The sequence below is a fragment of the Oratosquilla oratoria genome, chromosome 26 (genome assembly GCF_046742065.1).
Source record: "Oratosquilla oratoria isolate Oo_2021 chromosome 26, ASM4674206v1, whole genome shotgun sequence".
Classification (NCBI taxonomy): Eukaryota; Metazoa; Arthropoda; class Malacostraca; order Stomatopoda; family Squillidae; genus Oratosquilla; species Oratosquilla oratoria.
This window is the reverse complement of record NC_134802.1, coordinates 6607943-6634954: the sequence shown is the minus strand read 5'-3', so window position 1 is coordinate 6634954 and position 27012 is coordinate 6607943. Positions and strand designations below refer to the sequence as shown.

Sequence of the window (27012 nt, the reverse complement as noted above, 5' to 3'; positions counted from 1 at the left end):
CACCCTTGTAACAAAACAAATGTGTTTTACTACATGAAATGTGAGTTAGCAGTTGAGGTAAAGTCTCTGCTGGACTTTATTTTCAGGTATGAAGATTATGTACAATGAGAGATAAGAGAGAGGGTCTCCCTACCTCTATTAACTAGGTCCTTGACCCAGTCACTAGTGGCAGGTACATGACCTAGGCACTCCTAGTGCTAGGTATGTGACCTAGGCACTCCTATCTCTAATGGCGCAGCTGTTTGTAATAAAGGGTGTGGGGTAGGTTTTGTGGGTTGCTGTATGTGAGATGTGTTACTCATCAAATATAGTTATGGGTGTTAGTTTCATTATATAGGGGTTAGTTGTGTGGTTGGTAGGTGTGGTTAGATAAGGTGTATATAAAGTTATGGTAATTTAATTGGGGTAGGTTTGTGAAAAGCCTATAGGAAAAGGTAAATATATGTTTTTTGGGCTTTTATGGATTTGGAAAAGGCTTATGACAGGGTAGACAGGAAGGCACTGTGGGAGGTATTGCAGATATATGGGATAAGAGGAAAGCTTTTAGGAGCTCTCAAGAATTTTTATGAGAGTAGTAGAGCATGTGTCAGGATTAGAAATGGAGAGAGTGAGTGGTTTGAGGTAAAGGTGGGACTTCATCAGGGATGTGTTATGTCATCCTGTCTGTTCAATTTATACATGGATGGGGTGGTGCGAGAGATAAATGCAAGGGTAGTGGGTCAGGGGTTGGAGATGGTTAAGGAAAATGTAGAAAAGTGGGAAATAAGCCAGCTGTTGTTTGCAGACAACACTGCTCTTGTAGCAGGATCAGAGGAGGGACTGAGGAAATTAGTGATAGAGTTTGGGAAAGTGTGTGAAAGAAGGAAGTTGAAGATAAATGTGGGTAAAAGGTGATGAGATGTACAAGGGGAGAGAGAGTGGCAACAGACTGGAAGTGAGCAGTAAGGGAGAAAGACTGGAGGAAGTGGATAGTTTTAGATAGTTGGGTGCGAATGTGGCAGAAAAGGTGGAGTGGAGGGTGGAGATAGAATGTAGATAGATAGAAGCGAGTAAATGCCTCGGTGGATTAAAAAGTATAATGAAAAATAGACATTTGGGAATGGATGCTAAGAGGAGATTGTATGAAGGAGTGATTGTACCAACAGCACTGTATGGGGCAGAAACATGGAACATAAGAGAGGAAGAGAGAAGGAGTTTGAATGTGTTTGAGATGAGGTGTCTGAGAAGTATGATGGGGGTTACTAGGCTGGATAGAGTGAGAAATGAGGAGGTGAGGAGAAGAACAGGGGTGGAAAGGGAGTTGGGAGATAGGGTGGATGAAAGAGTATTAGGATGGTTTGGACACATGGAAAGAATGAGTGAAGAAAGACTAGTAGAAGAGGTGTGGAAGGCAGATGTGGAGGGAGTGAACATGAGGGGTCGACCTAGGATGAGATGGATGGAGGGGGTAAAAGGGTCATTGGGGAAGAGGGGAATGTCTGTTGAGGAAGGACGGGAGAGGACAGAAGATGAGTGAATGGAGAATGGTTGTATATGGATGATGTGATGTATGAGGTGGAATGGATGGGGGATGGGGGTGAGGGAGTATGTGTGAAAAAAATTTGATGCAGCCTGAAGGGATTTCTTCCTGTCTTCTCCTTTTCTGCATGAGGGGACAGAGAGGGGGGTCACCGATTTAATGAAGTGACCTTGCTGTGGATGTGCTGTGTCTTGTGACACTGCCTCTGACCCAGCACAATGGACAGGATGCAGGGATGACCCATCATTCAGGAGGTGCCAAGATGAGAGGGAGGGAAGAGGGTGGAGGGGAGTGGAGTGTGATAGGGATGGAATGGGTGGGAATGGTTTTTATGTCTTTGTTTTTTGGCTACCTCCCTTATAAGGGGGAGAAAAGCCTTTGGTATATCTATGTATGTACAGTATGTATGTATGAGAAAAGGTTCAATGGATCTGTCTGGTGACACTAGACATCTTATGTGGTGACACTGCAGGGGCATCCTGTTGTTGTCTCACTTTGCATTGAGTCAGGTGTTTTGAGATTGGGAAATGGGTGAGGTCTGCAAAATTGGGATTTTTGACAAAAACGAGTACCATGCTGCATGGTTAGTGACAGTAGCACCCTTTCACCCATCAGATTATTTATTGCAAGCCTTTATGCCAATATTGTTTACTTAGAATTATCTTAAGTTTCTGCATAATTCTCAGTTTACAAACGAATGTCATTTCAGTAATAAGTAAATATATATATGAGCTCCCAAGCCCAGTTGTTTTATTACAAAGTGGACTCAGGCAGGCTGTTATTTACAAACAATCTTTTATTACCTACAACCACAATCTAGAATCTGTATTTGAGTTGGTATATCAAGTCTTGGCTGTGATTAGTACAAGTCCTACAATCCAGTCTCTAGTACATCTATTTGCCTTTATATTATAGGATCAATTTCATTTCACAAGGACAAGGAAAGGTGGAGTACAACTAATTTAATTTACATAACAAAGGAAAATACAATCTTTGAACTTACAAATAAGAATCGAGGGGGGATAAGTACAGAGGCACAGGCAGGAGTCCGAGAGATGACCTGCGTCTTTTTCCTTTTATACCAGAACTGCACAACATCAGTGCCAGGCACAGGTGCTGATGTGTGCCTACATAAGCTTATTCTATCACTAATTGCCCAGCTCCACACAATCTACCCACTTCTTGATTTTTGTATGAAGAAGGCTTACAAATAAACAACTGCTAGTCATCTAACACAATGGTAAAAACAGCTAACAACTGTGATGACTCTACTTTTTTGCATCATCATTATTATGTTGACCTCCAACCCTTGCATCAGGAGGCCATAGTACTGTAGTGTATTCCTTCACTGTCTGGCTTGCAAATCTCCTGTAAATAGTTAATTTTTGTAAGTTACTTATGTTTATAATCCTCCATCTTATCTAATTTAAAGTAACCTAATATTATAATCAATTTACTAAAAAGGCAAGCCCTGTGGGTCTAGCTAGGATGTGGCTTATGCCACCATACCCACATCCCTTTGTGTCAGTGATACGTCATGGAACATGACATATCTCCCTTCCCGGGATAAAAATATTTAAGCCTGTGAAACAAGGCTTGATAATTTTGTATCAGGATGTAACAAGGCATTGGCTACATTTGATTTTTCCAGGATATGTTCAATACTTTGATCATTTCCCTGGAGTGCTAATGCCCATCTGGCTAATCTGTCATTCTTTGTTTTTCCACCTATAATATACTTCAAGGGGTTATGATTGCTCAGGATGATTACCCTTTTGTCCAGGAATATCTGGTATTTCTTCAAAGCTAATATGAGGCTGAGAGTCTCCTTTTCAATGGTAGAATATTGCCTTTGATAATCCTTGAGGATCTGAGAAATGAATGATATGGGCCTCATGACACCATCCTTTTCCTGAGCAAGCACAGCACCTACAGCTACATGACTGGCATCATAAAAAGCTAAAAGGTCTTACTATAATCCAGTGCTATCAAGACAGGACAACCTAAGAGAAGCTTCTTACACTCCTCAATGGCTGCATCAGTGCCTTTATCCCATCTGAAATGATTATAAGAGAGCATACGGGTTAAAGGGGCAGCTACCACCGCAAGTTTTGGACAGTACCTTCGATAGAATCCAAACATGTCCATGAATCTTCTGATACCTCGCTTTGTCTTTGGGACCTGGAATTCCATGATGTCCTTCACTCTGGCCTCTAATGGTATGATGTAATTCTGGTCAGCCTGATGTCCCAGATAGTCCATGGTGCTCCTCCCAAAGGTACTCTTCTTCAGATTCACAGTAAGATGGGCTTCTTCTAGTCTGTCAAATAAACCCCTCAACCTGTGCATGTGATCACTCCATGTGTCAGAGAACATTATATCATCTGAGTATGCTGTAACACCTGGCAATCTCTTGAATAGCCAGTTTACAAGGCACTGAAAGTATCTTCAACTATTTTTCATCCCAAATAGGGTCACTTTATATTGAAAGTGCCCATGTGGGGTAACAAAAGCAGATATCTCAATAGCTCTGCTTGTAAGAGGGTTGTGATGATATCCTTTCATCAGATCCAATTTTGACAAGTACTTTGCAGCAGTGACCTCCTCAATGAGATTATCTATTCTGGGAAGAGGGTAAGGGTCTGCTTTTGTGACTGTGTTCACCTTCCTGTAATCAACACATAGTCTCCACTCACCTCTGGGCTAAGGTACCAGCACAGCTGGAGAAGCCCAAGGACTAGTACTGGGTTCCATTAATCCTTGATCCATGAGCTGCCTTACTTCCTTCTCCATGATCCTCTTCTTCTGGGGTGACAATCTGTAGGGTGTCTGCCTCACTGGCTTAACTCTATCATTTAGGATGACGTCATGTGATACCGCTCAAGTAAAGGTGGGGCATGAGGAAAATATCTTGGTACTCTTGCAGAGAAGTGCTCGGACTTCATCATGCATTTCTCCCTCTAGTGATGACAGAGATCCTTCTAGTGCCTCACTTATGTCTGATCTGTCCAAATTATAAAATAAATTAAGATCCCCAATATACCTAACCAAACTTCCCATCAGCTTGTCCTGTCTCAATCATGTCAATTGCTTCCTCCTCTACAATCCCCTTAAACTACTTCAAGATGTTGATATGTGCTTGTTGCACTCCTGATCTCCTCATCGGGTTTTTCAGTACATAGGCATGACCCCCCTTTCTCTCAAGTACCTTGAATGGTCCCTCATATTTTGGATGCAATGAGGTCTTCTTAGTAGATAATAGTATATATACTCTCCAATTTTTACTTCCCTCCTAACTGAATTCCTATTATAATAACCTTTGTAAGTACCTTGCACCCGTTCAAGGTTTCTTTTTGCTATTTGCCTAATTTTCCTCAACTTCTCAAAGTTAGTAGCTATTAGCTTTGTGTAGGGAGAGTTATTATCTGGGTTCCCTGCTAACATCAATTCACATAAGGATGCAAGGGGTTCTTGTTGGGTGCTACCAAACATTAGGTAAAAATGAGAAAATCCTAGACTTTCATGTATAGTTATTCTAGTGGCATATAGCAGAAAGTCTCTGCCTTCATCCCAATCCCTCTCAAGTTAAAAAACAAAGACCTTGCTCATATCTTTAAAGATTCCATGAAACCTCTCAAGACTCCCTTAACTTTGCTGGTGATATGCTGCTGTGATTGCATGTTTTATGTTGAAGCCTTTCAGGGCCCCTTTGAATATCCCACTTAAAAAGTTAATGCCTCTATCACTTTGTACCTCCTAAGGCATACCCATCTTACTAAAATAAAACATTAAGGCTTTGGTGATTGTTCTGGCCTTTATGTTTGGAAGAGGTATTGTTTCAGCATACTGTGTTGCTTGACACATTATGGATGAAATAAAGGATTTCCCAGGTTTTGTTTTTGGGAGAGGTCCTACACAATCAACTACAACACTACTGAAGGGTTCCTCAATGACAGGAATTTGGTACATGGGTACTTTCCTGGGGCTATCATTTGGCTTCCCAGTCATTTGACACACAATGTATCACCCAATAATTTTCTTGACATCATCTGACAACCAAGGTCAGAAGAAATGCGTTAATATTAATTTTCTAGTCTTGGTGATTCCAATGTGGATGCATGAAGTCTCATGAGCTAGTCTCACATTCGTTTGGGGCACTACTAATTGGATAACAGTGTCACCTCCTACCTATTCTGGTGCCATGTATTTTCTCAGAAATACACCATCTTCCATGACAAACTTGGTCTCACTGTACTTCCCTTTTTCCTACTCCTCAACTGCTTGGTGTACTTCTTCCAGTTCTGGGTCCTCCTGCTGTAGCCGGATGAGTTCCTCCCTAGCTATGGCCATCTCACAGATCATTTCCTCTGCTAGGACATCATCTCCCTGGTCTCGTACATCTGCTGCTACCTGCTTTCCTTCATCTCCCTGGTCCTCTGCTGCATCTTCTGCTGCTACCTGGATTCTTTCCTTGCCAAGTTCATTTTGTGACTCCTTCGGGACCACATCTGCAGTATCTGCTTTGAATAGGTGGTCCAGGTTGTCATCACCTTGTCTCTAGTATGTCTGTTTGCCCTTTTTTTATAAGATCAATTTCATTTCATAAGGACAAGGAAAGGTGGAGTGTAACTACCTAATTTAATTTACATAATAAAAGAAAATTACAATCTTTGAACTTACAAACAAGAATCAAGGGGATAAGTACAGAGATGCAGGCAGGAGTCTGAGAGATGCCTTTGTCTTTTTCCTTTCATACCAGAACTACATGACATCAGTGCTAGGCACAGGTGTGATGTGTGCCTACATAAACTTACTCTATCAATATTTGCCCAGCTCCACACAATCTACCCATTTTTTTATTTTTGTATGAAGAAGGCTTACAAATTACCAACCACTAGTTATCTAACACAATGGTAAAAACAGCTAACAACTGTGATGACTCTCCTTCCTCGTGTCGTCATTGTTATAGTGACCTCTGACCCTTGCTTTGGGAGGTCCTAGTAGTGTATTCTTCTGCCATCTGGCTTGCAAATCTCCTGTAACTAGTTAACTTTTGTAAGTTACTTATGTTTATAATCCTCCATCTTATCTAATTCAAAGTAACCTAATATAATCAATTTACTAAAAAGGCAATCCCTATGGGTCTAGCTAGGATGTGGCTTATGCCACCATACCTACATCCCTTTGTGTCAGTGACATGTCATGGAACATGACACCACAAAGCAGAAAACTTGACTCAGGCAGCTCACTTAGGCTGTTATTTACAAACAACATACCTATAATATACAACATGTTTTCTACCTTCTGCCAGCCTCTTACACCATGGCTGTTCAATTTATACATGGATAGGGTGGTGCAAGAGGTAAATGCAAGGGTAATGGGCCAGGAATTGGAGATACGGTAGTAAAAGAAAATGGAGAAATGTGGGAGATAAGCCAGTTGTTTGCTGATGACACTGTCTTTGTAGCAGGATCAGAGGAAGGATTAAGGAAGTTAGTGACAGAGTTTGGGAAGGCATGCAAAAGAAGGAAATTGAAGATAAACATGGGTAACAGATGATGAGATGTACAAAGGGAAAGGATGGCAGCAAATTGGAAGTATCAAGGGAGAGACTGGAGGAAGTGGATAGCTTTAGATACTTGGGAGTAAATGTGGCAGGAAAGGGAGGAGTGGAGGTGGAGGTAGAATGTAGATTGAGAGAAGCAAGTAAATGCACTGGGGATTAAAAAGTGTGATGAGAAATAGAGGTCTGGGAATGGATAAGAGGATATTGTATTTACCTAGTTGTATTTTGTGGGTGGTTGTGCTGACGGCACTGTATGGGGCAGGATCATGGAACATAAGAGAGGAATAGTTTAAATATGTTTGAGATGAAATGCATGAGAAGTATGGTAGGGGTTACTAGGCTGGATAGAGTGAGAAACGAGAAAGTGAGGAGGAGAGTGGTGGTGGAAAGGGAGTTGGGAGATAGGGTTGATGAAAGAGTATTGAGATGGTTTGGACACATAGAAAGAATGAGTGAAAAAAGATTAGTAAAAGAAGTGTGGAAATCAGAGGTGGAGGGAGTGAACATGAGGGGGCAACCAAGGATGAGATGGATGGATGGGATAGAAGGGGCATTGGGAAAGAGGGGAATGCCTGTTGAGGATGGAAGGGAGAAGACAGATTATAGGGGTGAGTGGAGAATGGTTGTGTATGGATGATGCTGTGAAGCATGGAAAGGAGTGATTGGGGGATAGTGGGTGAAGGAGTATATGTGTATGATATTTTGATGCAGCCTGAAGGGCTTTCTCTACATTTTTTCTTTTTCTGCATGAGGGGACAGAGAGGGGGATCATTGATTAAATGAAGCAGCCTTGCTCTGGATGTGGTGTGTCTTGCTGCATTACTTCTGACCCAGGGCAGTGGGGGAGATGCATGGATTCTCCATCATCAAGGAGGAACCAAGAAAGAGGGAGGGAGTGGAGTGTGTGGGGATGAAATGGGTGGGAGTAGATTTATGCCTTTGACTTTGGCTACCTCCCCTGTAAGGGGAAAAAGCCCTTGGTATATGTATGTATGTTTACCTAGTTGTATTACATGGGAAGGGAGCTATGCTCATGGTGACCCATCTTTGTATCCTTCAGCATCAAGTTTTTTCTTAAAATCTTGAGTAGTATTTGCACACACTGTTTCTTTGTCTAAGTTATTCCAGATATCCAGCATTCTGTGTGGGAAGCTATTTTTTTAGATCTCTTCTATAGTTATCCTTTTTGAGTTTCTTTTCATGACCTCTTTTTTTTCCATTTTAATTTCTTAGTAAATCATTCTTATCAAGGATTTCCATTCCTTTCATGATTCTATAGATAGTTAGTAGATCTCTCTCTCTTCTCTGCTCCAGTGTTGGTAGTTCCAATTTGGATAATCTTTGTTCATATATTAATTTGGAAAGAGCTGGTGCCAACTTTGTTGTTGCTCTCTGTAGTCTTTTTTATTTCCATATATTCTTTTTAGTACTGGGTGTACATAGTGTTGCTGCATATTCCAGTTTTGGTCTAATCAATGTAACTAATATCTTTTTAATAATTTCCTCATCCAAATAGTCGAATGCCACTTTCATTGACCTTAATAGGTTGAAGGTTTCTCCAACTATTTTGTTTATATGTTTATCCGGTGTCATGTCTTTGCTGATTATTATTCCAAGATCCCTTTACGAGTTAACTTTTTTTATTTCTTCTTTACCAATTTTGTAATTTTTTGAAATTCTGTTTTTACTCTTTCCAAACTCCATTATGCTACATTTCTTAATATTGAAGTTAACTTCCCACTTTTGAGTCAGTTTCCAGATTTTGTCCAGGTCTGACTGTAATGATTCACAGTCCTCTTCTGTTCTTCTTTCTTTAATATTTTTGTGTCATCTGCAAAGAAATTCATATAACATTCAACTCCTTCATCCATGTCATTTATATATATGGCAAACATGATTGGAGCCAGCACCAACCCCTGTGGGACACCACTTATCATTTCTTCCCACTTCGAGTATTTGTCTCTAATTACTACCCTCATTTTTCTCCCAGTCAGGAAGTCCTCCATCCATTCTAATAATTTACCTCCGATGCCACCTATTGATTCTATTTTTCTTATTATTTTCTTGTGTGGTACCTTATCAAATGCTTTTTGTAGGTCTAGATAGGCACAGTCTGCCCATCCATCCCTCTCTTGTATTATATCTATTAGTCTCGAATAGAAGCAGATCAGGTTTGTTGTACATGATCTTCCTTGTCTAAATCCAAATTGATTTGGGTTCAGTATAGTTTTTTCTTCCAGGTGTTTAACCCATCTACTTTTGATAACTTTTTCACATATTTTTGCTACTGTGCGTGTTAGGGAGACCGGTCTGTAGTTAGTTGGATTTTCCTTGTTTCCTTCTTAATATGTTGGTACAAGGTTTGCATTTTTCCAGTCTTGTGGTACTTTTCCTTCTTTGAGCGAGCATTTCATTATAGTGTGTATTTTATCTGTTAATTCTTCTATGCATTCTTTCAGTATCCAATTTGCAATTCCATCCATTCCATTTCAATTCCATGTGATTTTGTGACACCAAGGGTTTTTACTTAGTCGCTGATTTCTCTCTTTGTTACAGTTATTTCCTTCATTGGGGGGGGGGGGATCTGTCTCTCTATTCCCTAACAGTTAGGTGTGTTCTCAATTGTGAATACCGATTTGAAATGGTTGCTCATAACTTCTGTCGTTTCTTGTTCTGTGTAGTCTTGACTTCCTTGGCGCAGCTTTTCTATTTCTTGTTTGTTTTTAGTTTAACGTTAACATATCTATAAAATAGTTTTGGTTGTTCCTTGCATTTTTTTTATTATTTCCTTTTCATAATTTCTTTTTTCTTCTCTGCATATTTTTACGTAATCGTTTCTTAGTTAATGTATGTTTGCCACTTGCTTGTTTTCTTGTCTTTTTTCCATTTTTTCCAGGCTTTGTCTCTTTTATCCTTGGCTTCACAACATTTTTTGTTGTACCAGTTCTTTATATATATTCTTTCTTGCTTTTGTTGTGATACATATTTTTTCACACCCTCATTATAGATTTCTTTTAGTATACAGTATTCCATTTCTCTTCCATCCTTGTTTCTTCCTTCTGCCTCCTTCTCCATCATGAATTGGATAGCCTCATGCTTCCCACTGTGCTGTTTCAGGAACCCATCTGCATCTCTCTCTTTCAGGATTGTGAACACATCGTCCACATACCACGTCCACAGCTTCAATGATGTTGGTGCAGCGGACAAAATCTCATTCTCGAACAGCTGCATGGTGATCTCCGCCAGGAATACCGAAATTGGCGAGCCCATGGGGATCCCAATTCTCTGGTGGTACACTGTGTCTCTGTAATTAAATAAAGTTGAGTCTAGGCACAAATTCACCAACCTCATCAATTCACTAGTGGAAAAGTTTTCATTGTCCAGGAAGCCCCGTGTTTCCTCCATCGCGGACAATACCGCCCGCTTCACGAGGTCCTGCAGTAAAGACGTGAACATGGACTTCACATCGAAAGATGCCATAACCTCATCACTCTCCACTCTGATGTCTCGCACTTTTTCCAGAAATTCTCTTGAATTTTTCAACATCCGTGTCGAGCTCACTACCAAGGGTGTAAGTCTTTTGGCCAACACCGATGCTAGGTTGTATGTGGGGGACCTCTGAAAACAGTAATTGGTCTTTCGATGTGAAGTCCATGTTCACGTCTTTACTGCAGGACCTCGTGAAGCGGGCGGTATTGTCCGCGATGGAGGAAACATGGGGCTTCCTGGACAATGAAAAATTTTCCACCAGTGAATTGATGAGGTTGGTGAATTTGTGCCTAGACTCAACCTTATTTAATTACAGAGACACGGTGTACCACCAGAGAATTGGGATCCCCATGGGCTCGCCAATTTCGGTAATCCTGGCTGAGATCACCATGCAGCTGTTCGAAAATGAGATTTTGTCCGCTGCACCAACATCATTGCAGCTGTGGACACGGTATATGGACAATGTGCTCGCAATCCTGAAGGACAGAGATGTGGATGGGTTCCTGGAACAGCTCAATGGGAAGTATGAGGCTATCCAATTCGAGATGGAGAAAGAGACAGAAGGCGAGCTACCGTTTCTGGACGTAATGGTGAAACGCTTGGGTGACATTTTGGTCACCAACGTGTACAGGAAGGCAACACACACCGATCGATTGCTGGATTTCGGTAGTGATCACTCGATTTGCCACAAGAAGAGTGGGGTGAAAACGTTGTGGAACAGGCCGGAGAGGATCTCCACAGAGGCATCGCTGAAAAAGGAAGAAGCAGGTCGAGGAGGGTATTCTGGGCTAACAGCTACCCGAATCAAGGAGTGAAAAGGCGGACGGCGCCACAGAGAAGAAAAATAGACCAGGGCAAGACACGAACAGCCACAACCAAGATAACGATCCCTTACGTGAGGGGTGTTTCAGAGGTCGCAACGAGGATACTGAATAAGAACGGGGTGAGCGTCGCACACTAACCCAGTAACACACTGCATGGAGCTCTCACCTGGGTCAAGGATTAGGTGAGCAAATTGAACCAGCCCGGGGCTGTGTACAACATCAGTTGCTCTGATTGCACAGCGTGCTATGTGGGTGAAACATGAAAACAGGCTAGCACAAGACTACAAGAACACCAAAGGGCAGTAAATAGAAAAGACAAGAGTTTGGTGGTGTACAAACATAGTGAACATCACCAACACGAGTTCAACTGGCAGGGCGCAAAAGTACTCTACAGTAACAACAGGAAAGGCGTGGGCCACTAACGAAGATAGCATAAATAGGTCCATAACACTCAATCCCATCTTGTGAGGAAGAGGCGGAAAGATATCACAAACAATGGCTGGGGGGGGGGGGATAAATATCCTCCCCCTTCTCCCCCCCTCCACCACCACGCGCTCTAGCCCGGCTCGGGTTGCCGCGTCCCTCCTGTGGACGTGGTCGCTCGTATATTTATACCATGTATTCCATTATATCCCCTGAGGACGGGTTCCGGACAGGACTCGAAACGTCGGGAATAAATTACCTACTTCTGAGTCTGGTGTTTTCTACATTTCCATCATTATGGTTCCCGGACTCCTGCTTTTTTCGTACATATATTACTACAAATTTTCTACTTTTCATGTTTGTTTTCAACTTTAATCATAATCATTTCCACATTATTTTTTCCTTCTGCTATCTTTGTCACATTTAAGCCTTTAGTCAAAAACATGACTCCTCCACCCTGTTTCTCCATTCTATTTTTCGCCCAATGGTTGTATAGACTATGTCCCACAGTATTTGATGGTAGTGTGGTGCTGTGATTGATTAGTGTTTAACCAAGAGCACCTCCAATGGGAGTGATCAGAGATACCCACATAAGAACGATTTGGGAAATAAGAAATCAAGGTATACGCTGCCATCACCCAATCGTCTATATGGATATATCTGACCATAAATGGAAACTGCTCCTTGTTATTCACGTCTGACTCCGTCCCCTTTCCTCAGGTCGTTCGGGGTTGGTTCTGGGTAGCGAAAAGGCCTATGCCCAAGTGGGGTAGTAAAAGAATATAAGTGAAGGTTTTCTATGTGTTAATTATTACACTGAAGCAAAAATATAGTAAGAAAATACAAAAGTATATTGTGGTTTTCTCCAACTAGACAATCTATTGATCCTTACAGTATGAAAAATATATGGGTATGCGAGACATTTAATAACACAGTTTTTTTTTTTTTTTTGCTTATGGGCATCATAAGTAAGGTCACAGGCACGTGGAAAAACGTAGTTATTTACGCTCCAACCTTCCGGTCACTGTATAAGTCTACTTACAATATTGTGTCTACCTTCAACCCCGTATTCTTATTAGAGAACGATCACAGACAGAATTGTACTCTAAGGATTACACTCTCATAGCTAATGTATATATGCGTGACACCGTCTAACTCCTTCCACGCAAAGTGTTTGTGGAGTACACTCCCTTAAACCTTTTTTTTTTCCTGTTACCGGGATAGTTTTTGGCATCAGATTCAAAACTTAATAATAATAATAACTATCTACCTACTATATCTGCACTATATCATTTAACTCACATATTGACATTTATTTTCATTAATCTTACAGAACGTACCCATACCTGTTATCGGGATAGTTTTTGGCATCAGATTAAAATTTTAGCTGTGCACAAAAAAAAAAAAAAAAAAAAAAAAAAACGAGACGGCTATGTGTTCGTATCTATGGGTAAACTACTAACCTCCCTGTTGTATTATTTCGTAAAACTTCATTTCGCTTCTCAACACAGCCCCTAGCTGCTACAATCTCTCCCTAAACTATTTCTCTAGTGGAATCCTGAACTGAAAGTTGGGAATTTTTCCTATTACTCTTAAAATTAATGGCCTTAGTGTACGCCTCTGTCCGAACGTGTCAGTGACGTCACGGGTGGGCGGAGCTACGGTGCGCCCGCTATGTTCGAGAACATTCTAATGTCGCCTCGAAGATTAGTTGAACCAAAATCAGCTGAAATATATTTGTAGCTATCTCCTATTGTATGTTTTTCTTCAATGATTATAGTAAGGCTCTTTGCCAACACATCTTGATGGGCAGACATAGAATAGAATAAATTCATGGTCTATTAAGGCTCTATTTTCTACTTTGCTTCTTGGTTGAGTAAAACCGTCACGACGTCCATACTACCCAGTCTCTCAAGTCAACACTCAAATAAATAAATAGATAAATAAAACGAAATTCCAAAAATAATATCCCTTCAAAATTCCTGTCCTTACACGGCCCTACGCCCCCCTGTAAGAAAAATTCCGCAACATCACGTGAAGGATTCTATTTGGTGTGGTCCAAATCCCCCTGCAAAAGAAAAAAAAATCCATCCTGTCATCAGAGAGCGATTATCCTTTTGATAGCTTGACGAGGCACTCTCCCCTCAGCACACTCGTAGGTGTACGAATCTCAGGTGACCCGGGGGTACACCAATTTACTGTGGATGTCTCCGTGGACTTTTCCATCAGCCTTCGTATTGGCTGGATTCCCCAATTAACCTCTTACCTAATACTTGACTGGACATGCATAGCCGCCACGACCGAGCTAAGCCACGACTCTCTCTTGTGGATTCGCCCCATGGGTGGCACACTACTTCCCCTTCTGTGGGCTCACCTCTGGGCAATCGGCGATTGTCCACCAGGTCCTGAAGTCCTACACCCCTGTCAAGCGGGCAATTGTGAATTTGAGTTGGGTTCATGACCCCAACTCGAGCTAAAGAATTTCCCCATTTTCCAATACTACTCCGAATGAAAGTGCTCGCTAACCATCGTTTGTAGTCCCTCTCCTAGGCTAATATTGACTTCTTTATCCTCCCCCTAAGTTGACATTTAGTTCCTTCACCTGGCTGTTGCTGAAATTTCCTTTTACAACATATGAAATATATGCATCCTTAATCCTAGGACATCTCAACCTTACACATGTATAAAAGTATAGGTGGGTTACATTTAAGCCTTATGGTCCAATATATAGGAACATTGAGGGCACCTTTGCATTAATTTGCACGAGCATTCGTTTTTCTTTGGACATATACTGGCACGATATGATCCCTACATTTCCTATTGCAGTTAACTACTGTCATCTTAGCACCTTAAATCACTAGATATGGCACCAACTGGTCGGGTTGCTCCAGTTGATTTCTTCAGCATTCCTCGATGAGCCGTCTTGGTGCACGACGCATCCTCGGTGGTAGTATTTCCACTTCCGGGTCTGGGTGGAACTCTTTTTCAACAGGCTCCACCAAGCACTCTTCGGAACCAAAGTAAGGTTTCACTTGAGCAGCAGCTCTCCTTGTCTCCTTTCCCGTGAAGGGATTTCTTAGTTCGTATACACTGTGTCCTGCTAATGCCCCCACCACTCTGTAGGGCCCTTCCCACTTGGGGTTCAGCTTGCGGCAGATACCTGGTATAGCAGTTTCCTTCCGGATCCATACTAAAGATCCCACTTCCACCTTCTGCTTGCCTCTCCTGCGGTTTGCCACACTCCGGTACTCCATTGTCATCTTACGGTGGGTTTCTCGGATGATTTGATGAGCGACCTCTGTTTCATCTTCCGTTCCCTCTACACCTGGGAGTCTGTGACCGGCCAATCGGGGTGGGTGTCTTCCGAAGAAGCCGAAATAGGGAGTATGTCCGGTGGAGGTGTGTGTGGCTCCATTCATCTTCCTCTGACAGGCTTGTAGTAGATCCGGCCATTTGTTTGGGTGTCCCTGGCATAGTGTTGCCAGGATGCTCTTCAACGTTCGATGCATCCGTTCTATTACACCGTTTGCTTGTGGGTGGTATGGGGTGGTGTAGAGTAGGGTGATTTGCTGTTCTCCACACAACTTCTTGAAAGCCATGTTGGTGAATTCTGCTCCATTGTCTGCTACGATGCTCTCTGGGGTCCCGTAGTCTGCGAAGAACTGGGTTAGGGAGTGTAGTATGTGTTGGTGGTGTTTTGTTCTCAATGGGAAAAACCTAACGAACCTACTGTAGTGATCGATTATGGTCAAAATATACCTATATCCCTGCGACCCGGATACCATATCCGTTAGGTCTATGTTTATTCTCTCCATTGCCTTTGTAGCAGGGGGAACCTCTTTGTATTGCTGTGACAACCCTTGTGTACCCTTGAACCTCTGACAAGTAATGCATTTCTTTACAAAATTACATACATCTACCTTTAAATTTGGCCAATAGAACAGCTCCTCCTGGGTTAGATTCCCATTCATGTCTATCTTCCATCCTCGCTCTCGTCTCTTCTTCCTCTCCCGAATTGGATTCCCATTCCGTTTTATTGTTCATTTTTACCTGACTGCCTTTAATTATGTGTAGTTCCATCAAAGCTATACACCTTAACACGTCACTTCCCCACACAATCTCATCCGCTATTTCTATACTCTTAGTGACTGCCGAGGATCTATTCTGTCTCTGATGACTGTACTGCCAATCCACAGGGTACACAAGCTTTGTCTAAGTCGACACACAGATAAGTGAGCTTCAGGTTGGTTAATAGCGTAAATCCCACCGCTCGGCCACCAATAATGTGGTGCTGTGATTGATTAGTGTTTAACCAAGAGCACCTCCAATGGGAGTGATCAGAGATACCCACATAAGAACGATTTGGGAAATAAGAAATCAAGGTATACGCTGCCACCACCCAATCGTCTATATGGATATATCTGACCATAAATGGAAACTGCTCCTTGTTATTCACGTCTGACTCCGTCCCCTTTCCTCAGGTCGTTCGGGGTTGGTTCTGGGTAGCGAAAAGGCCTATGCCCAAGTGGGGTAGTAAAAGAATATAAGTGAAGGTTTTCTATGTGTTAATTATTACACTGAAGCAAAAATATAGTAAGAAAATACAAAAGTATATTGTGGTTTTCTCCAACTAGACAATCTATTGATCCTTACAGTATGAAAAATATATGGGTATGCGAGACATTTAATAACAGTTTTTTTTTTGCTTATGGGCATCATAAGTAAGGTCACAGGCACGTGGAAAAACGTAGTTATTTACGCTCCAACCTTCCGGTCACTGTATAAGTCTACTTACAATATTGTGTCTACCTTCAACCCCGTATTCTTATTAGAGAACGATCACAGACAGAATTGTACTCTAAGGATTACACTCTCATAGCTAATGTATATATGCGTGACACCGTCTAACTCCTTCCACTCAAAGTGTTTGTGGAGTACACTCCCTTAAACCCTTTTTTTTTTCCTGTTATCGGGATAGTTTTTGGCATCAGATTCAAAACTTAATAATAATAATAACTATCTACCTACTATATCTGCACTATATCATTTAACTCACATATTGACATTTATTTTCATTAATCTTACAGAACGTACCCATACCTGTTATCGGGATAGTTTTTGGCATCAGATTAAAATTTTAGCTGCGCACAAAAAAAAAAAACGAGACGGCTATGTGTTCGTATCTATGGGTAAACTACTAACCTCCCTGTTGTATTATTTCGTAAAACTTCATTTCGCTTCTCAACACAGCCCCTAGCTGCTACAATCTCTCCCTAAACTATTTCTCTAGTGGAATCCTGAACTGAAAGTTGGGAATTTTTCCTATTACTCTTAAAATTAATGGCCTTAGTGTACGCCTCTGTCCGAACGTGTCAGTGACGTCACGGGTGGGCGGAGCTACGGTGCGCCCGCTATGTTCGAGAACATTCTAATGTCGCCTCGAAGATTAGTTGAACCAAAATCAGCTGAAATATATTTGTAGCTATCTCCTATTGTATGTTTTTCTTCAATGACTATAGTAAGGCTCTTTGCCAACACATCTTGATGGGCAGACATAGAATAGAATAAATTCATGGTCTATTAAGGCTCTATTTTCTACTTTGCTTCTTGGTTGAGTAAAACCGTCACAACGTCCATACTACCCAGTCTCTCAAGTCAACACTCAAATAAATAAATAGATAAATAAAACGAAATTCCAAAAATAATATCCCTTCAAAATTCCTGTCCTTACAGTAGTGGACCTTTTAATTTTGTCTCCACAATTCCCATTATGCCTGGTTTCTGTACTGACAGATAGTCATTTAATTCATTTAATCTTGAAATCATGCTGTCTATGTTATTTTATATGTCTATGTTTATGTATGTTTTATATGTCTGTTTGTATGTCTATGTCTATATTATTTTTCCTTGTTTTCTTTTCTTCTCTTTTTTTCATTTATTACATTTTTTTATGTACCATTTTCTCGGCCTCAGGTCCTGTGCTCTCCAAAAAAACTCATTCCTTTCAGTCTCCGTTCTTCTCTTGTTTTTTATTTGCTTAATTTCTAAGCGTCTTTTCTCTCTTTCCTCATTTCCTTTTTTATCCATACATTTTTGTACCCTATTTGCCATCTTTGCTGCTTTTGATAGTACTTCAGCTATCATTTGAGACCTTGGTTTGATTTTTAGTGGCCTACTTTGTTTTTCTCTATATTACTGTCCCATTCTATGTACTTCTATCTCTTTGTCCATTACCAGTCCCTCCTGTTGTATCTCTTTCAGAATTGCTTTTGCAATTTCTCTCTCTTCTTTTTCTCTTTGGTATCTGTGTACATTATGTTTTTCTTTAATACCATAAACTACAATGCACTTTTTTTTTATCCACTGTGTCTCTTACCCAGTTTCCCTTTTCTTTAATTAATGTTTCTTTAGCATTTTCCTCTACCTGCTGTTCTACTATTTCTTTAAAGGTTATTTTGTGATTTTCTTGTTCTAGCTTCCATCAATTCTTTATTTCTAGGAGATCCATCTCCTTAATTGTTTCTCTTACTTTCTTGGTAACTGCTTTCATTTATTCTTTGACTTCTTTTTTCAATACCTCATTTTTACTTTTATCTTAATTTTACATTCTTTTGTTATCACTTCTGACTATATTTAATTCGTTTTTTAGATCATTATGCTCTTTGTTCATCTCATCACTAGCTCTTTGTAGTTGGTTTATCTCTCTGTACATTGCCCTATATTCATCTTTCAAATTATTAATTCCTCCATCAAATCAGCAATATCCCAATTTCTTAGTACATTTTTATACCTAGTTTCTCTTTCTACATCTAAACCTCTGCCTAATAATCCTCTTTCTTTTGGAAATTATGAAAAAACATTGATGTCCCACCTTTGAGTTGATTTTGGGCTATCAATCATGCATGATTTTTTTGGTATTACCCCCCAGCAGTGACTCGACTCTGCTCATGTCCAAACCTCTCTTTGTTGGTTCACTTTTTCTTCTTTATTTTACCATTTTGGTCACTCAATAAACACAACTACTCTTTCGTAATTACAACTAGGTGTTTCCTTTTGTGTGTGTGTTTGGGTTAATTATGAGTTTGAATATTTAGTTGGGGGTTGATTTTTTTCTGTAGCTTCTACAAATGCTTTTTACTTGCCTTCTGACAGAAAAAAAGAACAAAGTGTAATTAGAGTGGTGTACATAAGAGTGTACTTACAGGACATGAATATGCATTCAGAGTACTGATTACTTTAAATGTATGTGTTGTTTCTTAATTTTGTGTATTGATTTCATTGATAAAGATTTTTTTTTTTTTTTTTTTTTTTTCAGACAAGATTCTTTTCAATGAATTCAGAAGATGGCACCAAGTCAGATTCCTTCAGACGCATTGTATGGGAAAGACTGATGGATGTTACAACACAGACTTCGACTTTACCTCTTCTTGGACATAGACAAGGGATTGTGATCATTCAGTATCTAGGAGATGAAACTATTGTGAGTATTTGCTATTGTTGAATGTATAGATGGTGGTGTAGCCATTGCAAAGTTATTTGTATAGTAGGGTTATGGGTGGCAAAAGATGATATAAGCTTCAGGCATCAGATTTTTTCTTCTAGGTTTTAGATTTGTAGATTTTTCTCTTCTTTTTCTTTAATACCAATTTGTGTGGATATGTTCTTAATTTTTATTTCCTTCTTGTTTATTTCACAATACTTTGAAGTTATGTGTACTCTTCTTCTGACTTTAAATAAATTAATCCATTACCCCAGGTCTCTTTCAGGAGACCAGTGTTTTTCAGGTAACCAGCAAGAGCCATTGAGTTGGCTTATATCATTCAAGAAAGATATACTGTGTTGTTTTAAAGATAAAACTAGAGTGGGCAGTGTAGGATGAAGTATTCAGTATATTCTGTGTGATTATAATAGAAAAGTTCCAAAAGTAATGCCTCCTATTTTTTTTTTTTTTTTCCCACCATGGGGATTGTTAATGTCATTGTTATGATGACTGAACCTGAAATTTTCATCTCTGTTGCAGATATTGACAGTGTAATAGTCTAATAAAGTAATCCCTGTCATGGATGTGAATCAGAAGCAGAGATGCATCACTGAATTCCTCCATGCAGAAGTGGAACCAAATGATGTTCATCGGCATTTGGTGAATGTTTATGGTGCTGAGACAGTTGATGTCAATGTGGCTAAGAGATGGGTCAATCAATTTTGGAGGGGTAATAGAGATGTGAGTAACAAACTGCACTCTGGACAGCCATTCACAGCCCTGTGCTCATTGCTAGCAAAAGTGCATTGAGAAAGGGGGTTGTCATGTTTCATGATGCATCACTGACACAAAGGGACCTGGGTATGGCGCCATAAGCCACTTCCTAGCTAGAGCCATAGTGCTTGCCATTTTTAGCAGATTGATTATGATATTAGGTTACTTTAAATTGATAATAAGATGGAGGATTATAAACATAAGTAACTTAAGAATGACTAGTTGCAGGAGATTTGCAAGTTAGTGGTGGAGGAGTACAAAACTGGAGCCCTCTCCCCTCAGAGGTCAGAGGACAGGTAAACAAGATGACTACAAAGTAGTATCCTCATATATGTACTTAATTTTCCCCATCTGTAAGCCCTCTTCACACACAAATAATGAAGTAGAAAGAGTGTGTGGAGCTGGGCAAACTGTGTTAGAATAGGTTTAAGTAGGCACACATCAACATCTTTCTTGGCACTGATGTTGTGCAGTTGTAGTATGAATTAGATGCGTGGGCAATGGAGTCTCTCTGACTCATGCACTCACACTCTGTTCACACCCAACTTCATTGTAAGTCAATAATCTTGTTTGTATTATGTAAATCAAATTAGTTGCACTCCACCTTTTCCTTATCCTTATGAAACGGAATTGATACTTTTAAAAAAGGCAAATAGTCATACTAGAGACTGTATTGTAGGACCTGTACAGATCATGGCTGAGATTTGATATGTCAACTCAAATATAGATTATAGTTCTTGACATATAAATGGGGGCCTCCTTTCTGGGATAAGTTTTCTCCTTCACTGGATAAAGAAATTGGTGTGTGCAAAATACTCGAGAAGAAATAGGAAATATAGAAAAAAAAGTAGAGAAGTTAGGATGCCAAGTGAATACAAATCATTATCAGTCATATAAACAGAGGCATGTCCGCCATATTTGTTTACATACAGTACCCGCCATACTCATTGTGACCAAAGTATGATTTCATATAAAGGATTTCTCATTCAAATACTTCAAGCAGCTCTGAAAATAGTCATGACTCTGAGTTTCACCTCCCCTTGTAGTCACTGTCACCACTGTCAGACCTCTCCCTCTATTCTGTTAGTAGTCACTTAATTTCCCCTCACGTCTTTTCTTATAAGTTTTCCAGTAGTTTTCCAGTACTTTTAAGTAGTAGGCCCCATGCCTAGTTTCCTTTAGTCTCGCTAGTTTCCAAGTTCATTAGGCCCCATGCCTAGTTCTTGTCATGTACTTCAAATCAGTCCTGGGGTAAAGAAATTGTACTTTTCTTCTTTCACTGTAATTTCACAGTCTTGTTACACTCAGGATCTCTCTCTCTCGTCTCCCCACATCGTCTCCCGAGATCCCCGTATCCTACGCTAAGCTACCTTCGTCTGACGTCACTAATTTTTCTAATCCAATCTCCTCTGACTTCTCAAATAAATGTCACTCCTTATGGGCGTGACTTTGAATTCATGCACCAATAATTTTTCTCCTTCCTCCACCTTGCTCCAATCCGGAAAGCCATTGCAATGCCACTAGCAATATCGTTTACCTCAGCATTAGTCAAACGAAGCTAACCTGCGCTTACAGAGTTTTGATTATATCATCGATTATAAAACAGTCACCTCCGTCGGTGTTTACATAGACATAACGTCGCCTTCGATGTTATCAAACAACAGGCGAGCAGGCGTCGAGTCTGAATTGTTGACTTAGCATGTATTTCACCTGATTACCATTCGTACAACTACCGGCCTCTTACACTGAGGGATTCTCACAGAATATCAGGACAATATAAAATTGGAACTAAGGAGGTAAAGAAGGAAAGATCCAAAAAAGATTTGGGTGTAATTATCTCAAATGACTTGTCCTATGACAAACAGATAAACAAAATTATCAGAGAATCCTACAACATGCTAAGATCAATAAAAGTGTCATTTACATATTTAGACGAAGAAATGATTAAAAAGATATTGGTCACACTCATAAGGCCTAGACTAGAATATGCGGCGACATTGTGGTCACCCAGTACCAAAAAGAATATAAAGAAAATTGAAAGAATCCAGAGAGCAGCAGCAAAAATGGCACCTGCACTTGCAAACTTGTCATATGAAGAGAGACTGGCTAAACTGGAGTTACCAACTCTGGAGCAAAGAAGAGAGGTGACCTACTGACCATCTACAGAATCATGAAAGGCACAGAAATACTTGATAGAGAGGAGTTGTTAAATTGGGACAGGAGAAGCACAAGAGAACATGGAAAGAAATAAAAAGTATAGCTACAGAAGAGATCTGAAGAAAAACAGTTTTCCACATAGAGTGGTAGACACTTGGAACAAACTGGACAATGAAATAGTATGCACAAAAGCCATTCATGAGTTTAAAAGCAAACTAAACACTGCGAGATACAAAGGCGGGACACCACGAGCATAGCTCCCCTTCCCCCAAAATACAACTAGGTAAATAGGAGAGAGGAACATTATGATATAATAGACAACAGAAGAGAGAGCTATTATGATGTATGAAGCAATAGGGATGATAGAAGAGAGAAATATGATGTAGGAAACAATAGGAATAAGAGATATTATAGTGTAAGAGATGACGGAAACAAGAGATATGATGCAAGAGATGACAGGAGTGACAGGAATTATGATGTGAGAGTCAATATCAGTGAGAGCAGAGTAGATGATGAAATCAATCGAAGACAGGGAGTAGAATTTCGTGGCTTTGAGGAATTCCCACAGGTAAGGGACATATATAATGACACAGAGGATAACAGTAGTAAAGGTAGGATAGGTGAGAGATATTACATGGAGGAAAATAGATTTGAAGGTGGAATGAGACACAATGAAATCAACCAAAGACTGGGAGCAGAATTGTGTGACTTTCAGGAATTCTCACAGGTAAAAGGCAGATATCATAGTAGGGAGGATGACAGGAGAGAAAATCAGATAGTTGAAGGATTACCAAGGATAAGAGAGATATATTACATGGAGGAAGTTAGAGTTGAAGATGAAAGACTTCCATGGGAGTGGAGTTAGAATAAGTAGGGAACCTAGAACTGAATCACACAGTGAGGTGTACCCTAGACAAGGGACAAAGTCTCAAAGGGAAACAAATAGGATTTCGAGCAGGACAGCCTGCACAACGGTCAGTGGGAGTGAGTAGTGAAGGAAGTGTTGTGGAGAGTATCATAAAAGCAACTCCTTATCCCAAAAATTACTGAAAGGTATCCAGAATTATTCTTTTCTACATTTGAAGGCATAGTGAAACAGGTAGGATGGATAAAAGAACTGATCAGCAATGCTAACAGATTTAGCTTAACCCACAAAACCTTAATTGTGTACACAGTGTACCAGGTCAGTCTCACTAACAAGCACTATAGCCAAAATTTGTGAGAAAACCATCTAGAATAGATGGGTAAAACACCTGTAAGACAATATTATAAACCCAAGACAATTTGGGTTCAGACAAGGAAGATCATGTACCACAAACTTGATATGTTTCTACTCAAGATTAATAGACATAGTGCAAGAAAGGAATGGATGGGCTGATTGTGCCCTCCTGGACTTACAAAAAGCTTTTGACAAAGTACCACACAAAAAATTATTTAAAAAACTCAAACATATAGGAGGGATACAAGGGAACCTACTAAAATGGATGGAGGACTTCCTGATTGGTAGAAAGATGAGAGTAGTGCTCAGAGAAAAATATTCAGGTTGGAAAGAGGTGATCAGTGGAGTACTGCAAGGATCTGTATTGACTCCAATAAAGTTTGCTATTTATGTGAATGACATGGATGATGTGAAATGTTACATGAGCTTCTTTGCAGACAATGCCAAACTGTTAAGGAAAGTAAAAACTGAAAAGGATTGTGAATCACTGCAGGAAGACCTAAATAAGGTATGGAACTGAAGTCAGAAATGGGAAGTGGACTTCAATATTAACAAGTGTAGCATAGTGGAGTTTGGAAAAAGCAAAACCAGAATATCAGGACAATATAAAATTGGAACTAAGGAGGTAAAGAAGGAGAGATCCAAAAAAGATTTGGGTGTAATTATCTCAAACGACTTGTCCTATAATAAAAAGATAAACAAAATTGTTGGAGAATCCTACAAGTTGCTAAGATCAATAAAAGTGTCATTTACATATTTGGACGAAGAAATGATTAAAAAGATATTGGTCACACTGATAAGGCCTAGACTAGAATATGCGGCAACTTTGTGGTCACCCAGTGCCAAAAAGAATAGAAAGAAAATAGAAAGAATCCAAAGAGCAGCAGCAAAAATGGCACCTGCACTTGCAAACTTGTCATATGAAGAGAGACTGGCTAAACTGGAGTTACCGACTCTGGAGCAAAGAAGAGAGGTGACCTACTGACCATCTACAGAATCATGAAGGGCACAGAAATACTTGATAGAAAGGACTTGTTAAACTGGGACAAGAGAAGCACAAGAAGACATGGAAAGAAAATAAAAAAACAGCTATAGAAGAGAAATGAAGAAAAACAGTTTTCCACATAGAGTGGTAGACACTTGGAACAAACTGGACAATGAAATAGTATGCGCAAAAACCATTCATGAGTTTAAAAGCAAACTAGACACTGCAAGATACAAAGGTGGGATACCACAAGCGTAGCTCCCCTTCCCGCAAAATACAACTAGGTAAATACAGTGTTTTATAGAGATGGCATATATGATTATGATCAGATTAAGAATGAAATATTAAAGGCATATAAGATTTCCCCAGAGTATTTCAGAAAGAAATTTGGGGAAGTTAGGAAGGATATTGGTCATGGATATATGGATCTAGCCAGGAATGTGAGGGGTGACCTAGACAAATGGATGTGTGCAAAAAATGTAAAAAATCTAGAAATGGCATTGAAAGTGATAGCAATCGAACAATTCCTTGACTTACTGAGCAATGAGGCTAGGCTATATGTGACCATGCCAAAATGTGAGATGTTATTACAAGTGAGTTTTGCAGAAAAATTTGCGCTAAAAACAAGTGAAGGTAGGAAGAAAGGCATAATAAAAATTTAGAAGGGTGAGAACAGAGGTGTGTATGCAATTCCGAGTCAGAGATATGTGAGACCACAAGTTGGGAATAGTTGGAGAAAGGCAGTCAAATGTTTCAGATGTGAGAGATTTGGGCATAGAACTTAGGATTGTTATGCTAGGCTAGGTGAACAAAGGTAAGACAAGACATGGGAAGCAAGCAAACTAGACAGGAAATAATGTGTGCAGAAGGAAACAGGAGGGATGTGAATCAGAGTAGATGTTACACCTGTGTAGCCTTTGGTCATGGGATGGAAACAAAGGGGACACACAAGACTAAAGACAAGAAAGGGATGACAGCAAGACAGAGGAGAGGGGAGTAGCAGGCAAGAAGGAAGATAGCAATTGCTGTGTAGATGGAAATAGGTCAGATGAGATGGAAAAAACAGGAGTCAGCCAAGAGTGGCTACCTTATGTGAAAGATGCCAAGGCAGGAATAGAGGGGAGTGAAAGGAAGTATGTGGTCAAGCCTCTGTGAGACACAGGGACATCCTGCACCATTGTGAGGCCAAATGCGATACCAGGGTTAGAAAATAAGCACATAGGTCAGTTCACCATGGGATTAGCCAGAGGAATGATGACATTAGCACCCATAGTTAAGGTGTTACTTGAGATAGATGGTCAGACAGTGAGCGTTGAAGTAGGAGTAGCGGAGCTTCTAGTAAAAGGAATAGATATCCTTCTTGAGAGTGATGTTGGCAAGATAGTCCAGGTTAGACTCAAGACTGTAGATGACCTCATAACCAGACAGACACACACAGATTAAACTGACATGGCTGACCCAGTGGCCGTCATCACCAAGTACCAGGCCAAGAAAACACAAGAGCAAGGTAATGACAACCTGGACCCCCTATTTGGAGCAGATGTTGCAGACGTGATACACTACCTGATAACTGAACAACTAAGAAAACAGTACAAATCCATTTTCAGCATACCCTTTGCCAACAAGGTGTTAGATTCTCCCAGAATTTTATTTTCTGATTCAAGGGAGGGTACACTATGTGACCTTGACTTCTCCAGCAAGGACATTGTGAGGGCAATAGAGGGACTCAAATCCTCATCCTTAGCTTGGCCAGATGGCATGGCAGCACCCCTTCTAATAGCCTGCAAGGAGGAACTCACGCCCATACTGCACATAATATGGAGACAATCCCTAGATGAAGGTATGGGCCCAGATATTATGAAACAAGGACTAATAACATCCATATACAAGGGGGGAGGAACAGAGGAGAAGCCAAAATCTATAGACCAGTCACCTTAACATCATTCATCTCAAAAATATTCGAAGCTGTAGTGCAAGAATACCTAGTTAACTTTTTTGAGAAGAAAGGACTCTTTATTGATGGACAACACTGTTTCTGGAAAGGATGATCGTGCCTATCCCAGCTGCTAGTCCACCAGGAATGCATAATAGAAAAGCTGGAAAGGGGATGCAATGAAGATGTTGTATAACTGAACTTTGTTAAAGCCTTTGATAAAGTTGACCATGGCATCCTACTATATAAGCTAAAGGGCTTGGGAGTGACCAGCAAGTTTGATCAGTGGTTGCACAGTTTTCTCCATGACAGCAACACATAGCCATCAACGGGACAGCCATGGAACCATCTTCAGTGATAAGTGGTATCCCACAGGGCTCCATGCTAGGCCCTTTCCTGTTCCCAGTATTCATCAGTGACACTGACAGCACAGTTATGTGCTTCAATATATCCTCATTCGCAGATGACACCAGAGCCACCAAAGAAATAAGGGGAATTGAAGATACCAACTTCCTCCAGAAGGAGCTTGAAAACATGGTCTAGGCCACTGACAACATGAAATTCAATGAAACCCAATCCAAATTGATGAAACATGGCAAAAGTCTCACAAATAAAATCCAACCCTACACCACAGCTCACAGAG

At 40.3% G+C, this 27012-nt stretch overlaps 1 protein-coding gene across 13 annotated transcripts in view; it reads left to right on the top strand.

Annotated features, from left to right (window-relative positions):
* Positions 1 to 27012, top strand: part of LOC143039374 (uncharacterized) — a 1426499-nt gene that overhangs the window by 1139117 nt on the left and 260370 nt on the right. For all 13 annotated transcript variants that reach the window (XM_076209287.1, XM_076209284.1, XM_076209291.1 and 10 more), the window contains one exon: positions 19137 to 19301. In XM_076209287.1, coding sequence (XP_076065402.1) covers positions 19137 to 19301 — 165 coding nt within the window. The remainder of the gene's footprint in view (positions 1 to 19136; positions 19302 to 27012) is intronic.